Here is a 12,178-nt window from a genome sequence, read left to right as displayed (position 1 = left end):
ATCTCCTAAATTTACCAATGGAGAACAGGAGAATAGCTAATGAAACACGGCTAAAAAATTCCAAAGTCAAATTTCCTAAATAGCTAGACCATCTATCATTTGAATATGCGCCGTTCTCAATTTTGTCTATTGTATACCAATAATGTTGCGAATACTTTGCTAAGTATTTTCACTTAAATAAATAACATATTAAATACTCTCATGTTCTGAAAAGTACAAAGTGCACTGAAAGCTGCGTTACATGTGAAAAGCCAGTGAACTAAATTTGAAAAAATCAAGAAAATATTACACCTTTTAGAGTCATGTGCCTGAGTGGCACTTCAATAATGAGCCATTACAAAATTATGTTAGCTAAACATGATTTTTTAAGGAACATGTTCTAATCTGGAATCTAAAAAGCATTACCCATTAGCTTTATAACTATTTGAACAGGTGAAGGGGGAGAAAAAAAACTCAGTCCTTGGCAAAAGTAGACTGCAGAAACCAGAGATCTTTACTCCTGACCTATGAGCGCAAGATCAGTGTTGTGACACCTATCTATTCACATGAAACGACCTCATCAGTTAAAATTAAACTAGGTACCCAGTCCAACACTGCTATTTTCCAGCAAGTAACTGAGATGATCAAACATGGCCTTCTGGTTCTGTCGGCTGATGCGGCAGAAGTAGCACAGGAATCGACAGCAGCTTGCCACCATTTCAGGGAAAGCAATCTCCTAAGTATGGTAAAAAGCAGATTAAAAAAAAAAATCATTGCTTAGTACAATGCAAAAAGCAAACACAAAACTTTAAAATACTAATGACTGAAATTCTGCCTTATTTTTGGCTGTGAGTAAAATTTCCTTTTCAAAATCTATACATATTACAAAACACAAATCAGAAGGAAAATAATCTAATAAACCAGGATTCATTAGTTTAATAAAAACAGAAAGTGCTGGAAATACTCAGCAGGTCTGGCAGCATCTCTGGAGAGAGAAACAGAGTTAATAGGCTGAATTTTATAAGGCCACCACTGGCAAAAGAAATGGTGGCCCATGCCAAAGAGCCACTGCGATTCCAAGCTTGACATCTCATTTAAATAGCCGGGGCATGCCGCCCTTCCTGATCACATGGAGGGGGCGGGTTGGCCGTCCCCGGCAATGACATCAGCTGCTTGTGCACAGGCGCTGACGCCATTTTTAAAGGGCTGTCAGCACTACAGGGACATTTAAATATTTAAATTGAAATTGAATTAAAATAAATACATTTCTTTTGCCCCTCTCCCACCCCCCAATACCAATTAAATTAATTATTTGCCCCCCCCCCAAATACTTACCTTTAGCATCTGACCTTCCCCCCCGCAAACTGCATAGACTTTCAACTTCAACCCTTCCCACCATCCCCCACACCCATGATGCTAATTTGACCCCGTTCCCCACCCCCACACTGATAAACCTACCTCCACACCCCACCCCACCAGTGTTGCGCCTCATTTCCCCGGACGGGGATTCAAAGGCGCAGCAGTGCCAGCCGCCAGGGTGAAGATCGGAGCAGGACATCAGGAGGCGACATGAAATTAATTAATTCAGGTACATTCATTTATTTAAATATTTAAATTGCGGTCCCGTCGCTGAGCGGTGGGTGGGGGGTGGGGTGCCGCCACAAGACCTCGCCGCGGTCGGCGATATCAGGCCAGGCCCTGCTGGCGTAAAAGTCCGTGGCGGACCTCATCTGGGGCCATCTTCAGGCACACCCCCCAGCCATGGATCCTGATGATGAGAGCTCCTTAAAATCCAGCCCAATGTTTCAGACCTTTCATCAGACCTGAAACGTTGGGCTGACTTTTAAAGCCCCTCCACCGTCAGGAATGGTGGCGGTGGGGGGGACAATGAAGATTGGTACGCTGGCGAAAGAAATGGTGGCCCACGCCAAAGAGACGCCACGATTCCAAGCACGGCGGCTCATTTAAAATAGCTGTGGCATGCCGCCCTTCCCGATTACATGGAAGGGGCAGGCCCCGTACCGATCTCGGCAGCAACACCCATTTCAATATGTAAACTAATTTATGTACCTGATTTAATGAGGGTCCCGTCACCTCCTTAATCGCCGCATCGATCTTCATTCGGGTGGCCGACAATGTCGCTCCTTCGAATCCCCGTTTGGGGAAACGTGGCGCAACACCTGTGGGGAGGGGGAAGGAGGTTTTTTCTCTGGCGGGATGGGAGGAGCGGGTTGACGTGCTGCGGATTGGTCGGGGGGGGGGGGGTGTGGTGATGGGAAAGGGTAAAGGACAAAGGTGCCGAACTTTGGGGGGGTGCGGGGGGAGGTCAAATTCTCAATATAGGGGCAAAGGGCAGGAATGTTTTGATACGCCATTGGGGGGCTTGGAAAATGCATGGAAAGGTCATTTAATTCCTTTTCATGAAACCATAACTTACCTGGCCCTTTAAATTTTAAATGTCCATTGAGGGCTGCAAGCCCTTTAAAATACAACTCATTAACTCTGTTTCTCTCTTCACAGATGCTGCCTGACCTGCTGAGTATTTCCAGCATTTACTGTTTTTATGTCAGATTTCCAGCATCCGCAGTATTTTGCTTTTATTTCATTAGTTTAAAGTTCTTTGTAATACATTTTTGATTGTTGTTTTTCTTTTAAATATCCACTTGAGAGTTCCTCGAACCCCAGGATAATCAGTATCTAATCCATGTGCCATTAAACCATAAATGTCTGTCTAAAATCAACAATGGTTTATGAAACACTACTTTCAGATTCACCTTTATCATTATTTTCCCAATATCCTTCCAATTTCACTTTGTCCAGGATATACTAACTGGAGAAAAATGGATTGAATGGAAGTCTGCCAAATTTACATAAAACCATATAAGTTTACAACTATTGAGTCTTTATTAGAGACATCAAAATCCAATCTCGCTGCCCTGAATTCTCCCATAGCCCTGCATCTTTCTCTGCTTCAAATATTTATCCAACTTTCTCTCAAAAGATGCAACATTCTTTGCCTCATGCTTTAACAATTATACATAAAAAACCCAACCTCTACTCAACTTTATTGAGAATTTAAATCGATGACCCCTCATCACTAGCCTCACCAACCAGAGCAAAAAGTTATTCCTTTTTTAGTCAAATGTTCTTCATAATTTTAAAAACCTCCATTAAGCCTCCTGGCAACGTTCTCTGATCTAGTGAATACAGTCTCAGCATCTCAAGTCTCTCCTCATAAATACGGCCAGGAATTTCCTTACAGCTGCTCTGACTCTGCCCTCAAAACTTCACCAGAAATGCATTGAAAATCTCATTTATGCAAGGGTTTTGCCACCATTCTTTCAGTGAATTTATGACAGTAGGAGCAGCTCAGAATATTCCCAGCCAATAATTTCCCATCCACCGCAGCTGCTATGACTTTAAAGTTCTTTCTATTACAAGGTGCCCAAAACTCCAATTGTGAGTTAACCAATGTGCAAACGTATCTTTACTGACCATATAACGGGAAAAAAGGCTTCACTGATTGGGTGCTGCCAGTCACTGATAGTCATATCTCTGTGTTATTGACCAATTTTATTGGATGACAAGGCCTACAGTTGGGTGGCATGCACTATCCATGTAGAAAATAGTGCAGCATTATAGATGAGTGAAAGATCTCCTGACCTGCTGAGACACTAACCTGTGTTGATTTTCTCCTCCACGAATGAGTCAATACAATGTTCTAAAGGTGGGGGTACCTTCTAAAGTGAAAAGAATGAATGGAAACACATGCACTGATAACATCCCAATATATGTCTGTGTTGGAGAGAAGGCATCATCTAAACAGGTTATGCCGTACCCACATGGACTGCAGTAGTTCAAGAAAAGGGCTCACCACCACGTTCTCAAGGGCAATTAGGGATGGACAGTTAATGCTGGCTTTGCCAGTGATGCCCACATCCCACTAACAAGTTAAAAAAAGGGGCTGAACCCTAACTTGCTGGAAGCCCATGATTGAAGCATGATCCCTTGGGAAACATTTTTGTTCTAGGTTCTCTTCTTGGTAGGGGGTAAACTCCACAGAGCTAGAGATAATTCTGGAGGCTGCTGTGTAAATGAACTGTACCTTTAAGATCATTGGCTCACACAACACCCAGGTTGAAATCTGATCTCCCCTATGTTCAGCTGCTCCCAACAGGAGGAAACAAGCCTAACAGTGAAAGCCCACAGCAATTTTTTGAGTTTGATTAATTAGGGCTACTGCTAGACAATAGGTCCTGAGAAAGGAGCAACACAATGACCACTTAATATTCCAAGTGTCTTCAAGATGTCAGCTCTTCACCAAATTGGAGGGTTGGTTGGGATAAGCAGAATGATGTCAACTTTTTAAAAAAGATTGTTCCTTAAAAGATTTAACTTTGTCTTAGGTGTGTCATCTTGCTAATTCTGCTAATAGGCTGACTAGACAAGCCAATACAAATTTGGCAAATGGATATTAATTGGGAAGAGGGAGAAGAATGTGCATTTGCAACACAAATGAAGTATCATGCTTCTTTCATTGTGTTGTGGATCAATGGGGCCAGCCATGTTTCCCTATACCAAAGTCACAGACTAAGCAATGTATTTGAGAAGAAATAACTATTGCTTAATATTGGTAATTCACTGTGCTCGCAGTTTCCCTGTAATGTATTCTTCTTTAGTTTGATTTACATATCCTTTTACCTACAGAAACAAGCCATTCGCCCAATGGGTCTAATCTGGTGTTTATGCTCCACCTCTTCATATTTTACTACATCACATCTTATCTACATATCCTATTCCTTTCGCCCTCTTGTACTTATATATTTTCTCCTTATATAATTCTATCTAATTGTTTTACTTTTTAAACACCTTCTGGCAACTAGAATGTGGCTGGATGAACAGTGTCATACATCTCCCTGCATCCTGCAATTGTCAAAGTGTAAGGATGCTTGGCCTAGAAATTAGTTCACGCCGGCACTCAAGGAATGCTCAATATTGGACCTCATTTACGTGAGACCAATGTGTGTCTATGGAAATCAGCAAGCTGTGAAGAGGATTTCAACTTCAGGCCACTGCAGAGAGGGCAATAACTGGCAGGTACTGGGAAAGGGGACAGCATTCGAGAAGGAGGGGGCTGAGCAGAGAACGACAACAGTCTTTGACACTGCAGTGCAGAAAGGGGAAAATCACATGTATTTGTGAGACAGAGTGTGAGGAGCAAAATTACAGTAACAAATTTTGTCTTGTGGGGGAGAGGGAGGGGAGGGTGCAGAAACTTCTACCACTGATGCTTTCTTTTATAAATAATGTATATTCTGGAAGTATAGCTCTGTGTAAAACTTCACACTGGATTGTCTGAGTATCTCAGATATTTGTTGCTTTATAGATGAATCCTATGGAAGTGTCATGGTCCTATAGTTTTTTTTCAAAATAGGTGATTTGCCTTTAAGGCTTGCAAAGGATCAGTATTGCTTTAAGAACCAGCAAGCCTCAGGAGTTATAGGAAGGTGCATTTTCTTTGCCTTAGAAACAGCCATTTGGAGACTACGATTCAAAGGGTGCATTCTTGATACCATGGAAACAGCCACTGGGAGTGAGTCTAATGCAATACATTTGTTACAATTCAGTTTTGAACTGGCTTTTAGTTGAAGACAGTTTGTTCTAACAGAACACAAAAGACACAGCTGTGATGACAGCACCTTGAAAAAGAGCTCTCAACCATTTAAACTGAAGGAAGAGGATTTTTGTCTGTTTATTATTATCTCTCAAAATTCTAAAAAAAAAGTCAAGCCAAAACAGAAATCTCTGGTAACTTAAATTGAAAAAAGGGAAGTTGGACTGTGACAATCTTTTATCCCTCAAAAACTCTAAAGACAATTTGATTCCATTGAAAGTGTTTGCAAGTCATTAATTGTTGAAATTCGCTGCAGCAGGAAAGTATCACCTACTGAGGTTAGACAATGGACTGTCCTACTGTGGAAGAACCTTTTTTCCCACATTGGACGACTGTGAGGACTTCAAGCAACATTGGACTGTAAATTTGCAAGGACTCTAATTTTTTTCTATTTTAAATGTTGTTTATATCTTCATAGTGTTTAAGAATTTAGTTCTTCTAATTAAAGAGTTAATTTGTTAATTTAAAGACACCTGCTTTGGTTAGCCTCATTTGGGAGGTTAATAGATGGTACAGTTTGGCTGGGTCTTTCTTTAATTTGAAAAGTTTTAAATGATATGTTAGCTGATCTGTGAGCAGCGGGATTGAATTAACAGTGCGTTAGTCCCACCACGATCAGAATCGTATATTTTGATTGGGGGCTTTGACAGGAACGGTCGGTCGTAACAGGAAGGCATAAGGATGTATCGCTCAACGGACATTTTGAGAACAGTGGACGTTCATTGCAAAATGGGCAATTTTCCTGGAATAGTTAAAAATGTTAGTATCCTGGAGTTCAAGCAACAAGTGGTCAACTCTTGCTAGGTTGACAAGAACTAAGAAATATAGATAAGACAGATAAAACTCTAACAACAACAAAAAACTAAAAGAAATAAAAGCTATACTTATCTGTCTTAAAGCTCATTAAAAATAACAGGATGCAGTATGTGGAGTCAAACAAATCTACTGTCAAGGGAACTTTCTCAAAATTGGGGAAATGACTTCGCTAACATGCAGGTCCTGGGCTTTTATATAGAGGAAAAGAGAAGGGGATGAAATGGGTTGGGGCAGTTTCCATGATATCAAGTTATTTGCTAGAAACAATCAAGATTAGACAAATTTCTAGACTGGAGTGAGGGATGATTGAATGACAACAATTTAAGATTCTTCTTCATTCAACCTCCACATGCTCCAAGAATTAAGCTAAACTGGTGCAAAAATGGCAGTGACAGTGTGACGACGTCTATGCTCAGGTCAGCTTGGCACACCTTTTTTTTTTATTCATTCATGGGATGTGGGCGTCACTGGCCAGGCCAGCATTTATTGCCCATCCCTAATTGCCCTTGATAAGGTGGTGGTGAGCTGCCTTCTTGAACCGCTGCAGTCCATTTGGGGTAGGTATACCCACAATGCTGTTAGGAAGGGAGTTCCAGGATTTTGACCCAGCGACAGTGAAGGAACGGCGATATAGTTCCATGTCAGGGTGGTGTGTGACTTGGAGGGGAACCTGAACGCACTTATCATCTTCAGCTATCTGGTTAGACAATAATGCTTGGCGAAAACATTCTTTTTTCAGGTAAGTCCTTTGCAGATAGAACAGAAATATTCCTCAGCATGTTGGCCCATAAAATTATGAATAGAATGGGCTCCAATATTTCCTGATGATTCTTGCCTAGCAAACGCATCTACCCCTCCCCTCCCTGTCAGCATTCCGAAGAGATCGTTCCCTCCGCGACACCCCGGTCCACTCCTCCATTACCCCCACCACCTCGTCCCCTTCCCATGGCACCTTCCCCTGCAATCGCAAGAGGTGTAATACCTGCCCATTTACTTTCTCTCTCCTCACTATCCAAGGCCCCAAACACTCCTTTCAGGTGAAGCAGCGATTTACTTGTACTTCTTTCAATTTAGTATACCGTATTCGCTGCTCACAATGTGGTCTCCTCTACATTGGGGAGACCAAACGCAGATTGGGTGACTGCTTTGCGGAACACCTCCGCTCAGTCCGAAAGCATGACCCCAAGCTTCTGGTTGCTGGCCATTTCGACACCCGCCCCCCCAACCCCCGCTCTCATGCCCACATCTCTGTCCTGGGATTGCTGCAGTGTTCCAGTGAACATCAACGCAAGCTCGAGGAACAGCATCTCATTTACCGATTAGACATGCTACAGCCTGCCGGACTGAACATTGTGTTCAATAATTTCAGAACATGACAGGCCCCCCCTTTTTATTTTTATTTTTTAGTTATTTTTTCTTTTTTATTTGTTTGTTTTGTTTTAGTTTGTTTAGTTTGTTTCTACTGTGCCTACCCACTTTTTTTCATGTTTGTGCTTGGGGCCATGGCTGTTCATGTTTCTGTCAATTAACATCCTCTCTGTAATAACACTTTGTCTTTCATCACACCATTAACATACCATTTGTCTTTGCTCCATGACCTTCTGGTCAGTTATTCTCTGTGACCTTGTCCTATCAACACCTCTTTTTTTAATCTCTTGCGCAACCCCCGCTTTACTTGCTTAAAACCTATTACATTTCTAATATTTGCCAGTTCTGATGAAGGGTCACTGACCTGAAACGTTAACTCTGCTTCTTTCTCCACAGATGCTGCCAGACCTGCTGAGTATTTCCAGCATTTCTTGTATTTATTTCAGATTTCCAGCATCTGCAGTATTTTGCTTTTATTTATCATTTAATATTAGAGTCCTTACTCTGTTTAACAATTTCTTACTTTGCTTTATTCTCATATGCTATATATTTGTGGTTCTAGCAATGTAAAAGACTGAAGATTCAAGACATAAAAATTTTGACTTGTTAAATGTATTTAATAACTAACTGATTGAACTCATACATTTGCAAAATAAAAGTGAAAAACATCTGGGAATGGAAAGAGGAACTCATTAAGACGATTGTGCTGAATCTTAAGAGAACAATGTGGGCGGGCACGACGCTTGGGGGTACATAAAATCGGGATGGGTCACATTGGACAGGATGTCTGACGTCGTGACATCCCATCCTGATTTTGTCCGTGGTGGCAAACCTGGAGGGTGGAGGTCCAATGGTGATGCAGTGGGCAGGTAATCAAGCCAGTTAAATGGCCAGTTGACAGCGATTTTATGTATCAGATGCAATTTTACAAACAGCGCACAGGTTTCAGTGGTGGCAAATTATGCCTGCCTGGAAGAGGAGGCGATCAGAAGGGCAAAGATTGTGGGCCTGGAAAATTCAGCCAGGGCCCCCCAAATGGCTGAGGTGGGATTCCACTCCCCTTTCGGGTCTGGTGTCAAGAACAAACCCCCCCCCCTCACCCCACCCCATCATCTGCATAAAATCCAGCCCAGTGTTTTCAAAAATTAATTAAACTGCTAAGATAATGTACCACGTCTTCTACTAACCTTGTGGGTAAGAAATGATTTACTAGTAGACCAAGTGATTTGTTATTCCTCAGATCTGCTCAGAAAATGGTAGTTTTACTGTCACTGGGACATGCAGGGCTACGGAGATTGAGCCGGGGTGTGGAAATGACAGCATAGTTCCATGGAGAGCCGGCATGGCATCAACGGGGCAAATGGCCTCCTTCTGTGCTGTAAATGACTCTATGACTCTATTTTAAGCAAAACTGCAGCTTTCTGACAGTGAATCACATTGCATGCAACAATGCAGAATTATTTGTTACCAAATGTTATATTGCATCAAATTACTTTATTTATCGGCAACTGCGCATAAAATCCAACATTTATCTTTTTGAACACATTGGATTTTATATTTTGAATACCGGTCCCGCCATCGGGCGAGGAGTCAAGCTCAAGGCACGTCGGGGATGGAGCAGCTGGCCGCACGCGATTCAGCAGTGGTCGGCCAAATAAAACTATTGAGCCATGAACTCTGACCAATTGCATGGTCAGCGTCAGGCCCAGAGGCTGGGAGCATGGCGTCAGTGACACTGCGACAGGGTCTGGAGCCATTTTTAAAGTATTGCCAACCCTGCATTGAAATCTGCATTGGAAAGGCCTGGAAGAGGAGGAGATGATGTTGGATGATTGGAGATGGCTGGCAGGAGAGCCATGCTTTCCTGCTGTCTCCCTCCAGGTGCTACTACAGGTTGTCAGGGAGAGGAGGGACATCTTGTTCCCAAGGGATGGTAGGAGGAGACCAGGGAGCCAAATCAAGCAGGCCTGGCTCCAGATCACTGAGGAGGTCAGCAGCCCTGGCGGAACCCCGCACACACGGATACAGTGCTGCAAGTGGCTCAATGACCTCATTAGAGTTGCGAAAATGAGTATTATTTAGTCCCTTCATACTCTTGAGCATTGCCACTGTCGAAGTAGGACGTTGCATTGGGATGAGGGCAATCTACCTCCCCAGATGTGAACAAAGGAACAGGGGATGCAACATGTCTGCCAGTGGCCTGTCATGGTGACCCTGAAAGCAGGGCCCCTGTCATATTTAAATCTCATGAGATCCCTGGGAAGGGAACACATCTAGGGTCTGTGTGCCTCCATTAGGTGCAACTGTAATGCCAGCAGCCTCTGTGTTGAGATTGATGTTGCTAGGGGTTCAACATCTTCCTTCCCTCAGTCTGCAGGCGAAGATAGCACACAATCATAGGATGCAGATGAAGAATGGAGGTGGGCTGCCATTGCTGCATAATCTAATGCCGAGGGAGGAAGAGGCCATGGAGCTTGCCAGTCCGCAGGATCGAAGGATTGTTGCAGATAGAGAGACAGGGAACCCTCCCAAGGCAGTGAGTAAGGTCTGCAATGATGGATCTGTGCTGCTCATCAGGCCTCTGGTGCATACAGGGGTCTAGGGCTGTCTGCAATGGAGAGATGGCTTTGTTTCATGTCTTTGTTCTGTCATGCAGGTCAAGCTGTGCCATTCTGACACCAGTGGAAAATGCTGCCGATCCTGCCACCTTGGAGGGGGAGGAAGGAGCCTCAGAGGGTCCATTGGCACCATATAGTCCTCCACCCTCCACCAGTGCAGGTACATCACCTTGGTGGGTTTCTGCGTGAGTTTAGATTTGGATACAGAATCTGGTGAGCACAACACACAAATGCCTGAGCAGCTGACGGAGGCGGTGACAGACCAGCCCTCTGACAGTCAGAGGATTGTGTGAGGCCAACCCCTGACAGCCGGAGGATTGTAGGAGGCCAGGCCCACGCTGAACCCCAGGCTCATGATGTGCCTCTGGTTTTGGCAGCAACAAGGAAAATGCTGGAGCTGCAGCAAGAGATGCGGCAACATCTGGCAGAGATGCCAAAGGCAATGCATGCCCAAGCGATGGAGGATTCCATCCAAACCTTGACCTTGACATTGTCTCTGACTGGGTGCACAAGTGGCCTCCTCCATTGGGAGGTTGGCAGATCTGATGGAGAGCCACATCCAGCAGAACACTCAGAGTTTGCTGGATATTCGTGCAGACCTGCATATCCCTCATCCTGACCATAGGCACAAGGCAGCAGTGATAAGGCAAGAGGGAAAAGGCGACCTCGATTCACCAACAGGTCCTCTGTCCTCTCAGGTCAGCAGGGAGACAGAAGTCTGCCTCGATAGGGAGGTGGAGTGTATGCCTTCAGCAGTTGAGGCTCCTCTCAGGCTGATCCTGCTGTGGGCAGCAGCTCCTCTGTCCCTCTGCCAGTGTTTCCAGTTTATCCAACATCTCAGCCAAAAGAGGGCAGGACTGCTTCTGTGTAGGAAGCCTACAGCATGCCAGGGCTCTCCAGGCCCAAGGCATCCTGAGGATGGTCGCCAAGGTCACCCGTAGCCACGGGACATCAAGGTCAGCAGGCAGCCTCCACCTCAGCTGAAAGCGCAAGGACAGCACCGCGTTGGAGTTAAGACCCTTCTCGGCCTTCCCCATCCCTGCCAAAATTGAATGGTGTTGGGAAGGTAACTGGCATTCCACCTAAAGCCTTCTCTTGCTATGTTATGGGCTTCAATGTCACCCTGCCTGTCCCTAGAGGGCTGATAATATTCAGCCCTATAAGTGGGAAAATGGTCAGTACTTTTTAAAGACGAAACTGCATGACAGACTGTAAGGGCGAGATTTTAACTCACTCAAAACCCATTCACTTTGAGTGTTAAAATTGGGCGCTAAATTCCAATTGCAATCACCAGTTACTTTTCTAACAGATTTAGTGATTACGTGAATAAATTTAGTAGTTTATAGACAGATTTTCACTATTTATATTGTGTCAGTAAGATATCAATATAAAGAAAATGTGGATAAATATTGAAGGTCCCTATCAAATTTCTTTAAGGGCATTTCAATTCTATAAAGACTTTTATCTACTATGTACAAGTTACCTGTGATTTATTTCCTCCAAGCACGTTTACCATGACATCCATGACAGTCTCATGCATACCAAGCACTCTCATCAAGTTTGGATGTTGATAGAATACTTTGTTGTTCATAATATCCCTGAAGAATAACAAGACTGAAATTAGCACGGGAGAACATATTTGAGCTATGATTTATCTGAAGTAGGACTTTTTGATGCTAACTGAAATTTTTGTCAACAATTTTCTCACTTTCCTCCTTTCTCT

The 12,178-nt window shown here is 43.6% G+C and overlaps 1 protein-coding gene across 1 annotated transcript in view; it reads right to left on the bottom strand.

Annotated features, from left to right (window-relative positions):
• Positions 1-12,178, bottom strand: part of ryr3 (ryanodine receptor 3) — a 423,842-nt gene that overhangs the window by 229,657 nt on the left and 182,007 nt on the right. The window contains exons 42-43 of the mRNA XM_068038163.1: positions 11,939-12,053; positions 583-715 (exon numbers count right to left, since the gene is read on the bottom strand). Of these exons, the coding sequence (XP_067894264.1) occupies positions 583-715; positions 11,939-12,053 (248 nt within the window). The remainder of the gene's footprint in view (positions 1-582; positions 716-11,938; positions 12,054-12,178) is intronic.

The sequence above is a fragment of the Heterodontus francisci genome, chromosome 9 (assembly GCF_036365525.1).
Source record: "Heterodontus francisci isolate sHetFra1 chromosome 9, sHetFra1.hap1, whole genome shotgun sequence".
Lineage (NCBI taxonomy): Eukaryota > Metazoa > Chordata > Chondrichthyes > Heterodontiformes > Heterodontidae > Heterodontus > Heterodontus francisci.
Note: the sequence above shows the minus strand (reverse complement) of the source record. Positions and strands in the feature narration are given on the sequence as shown.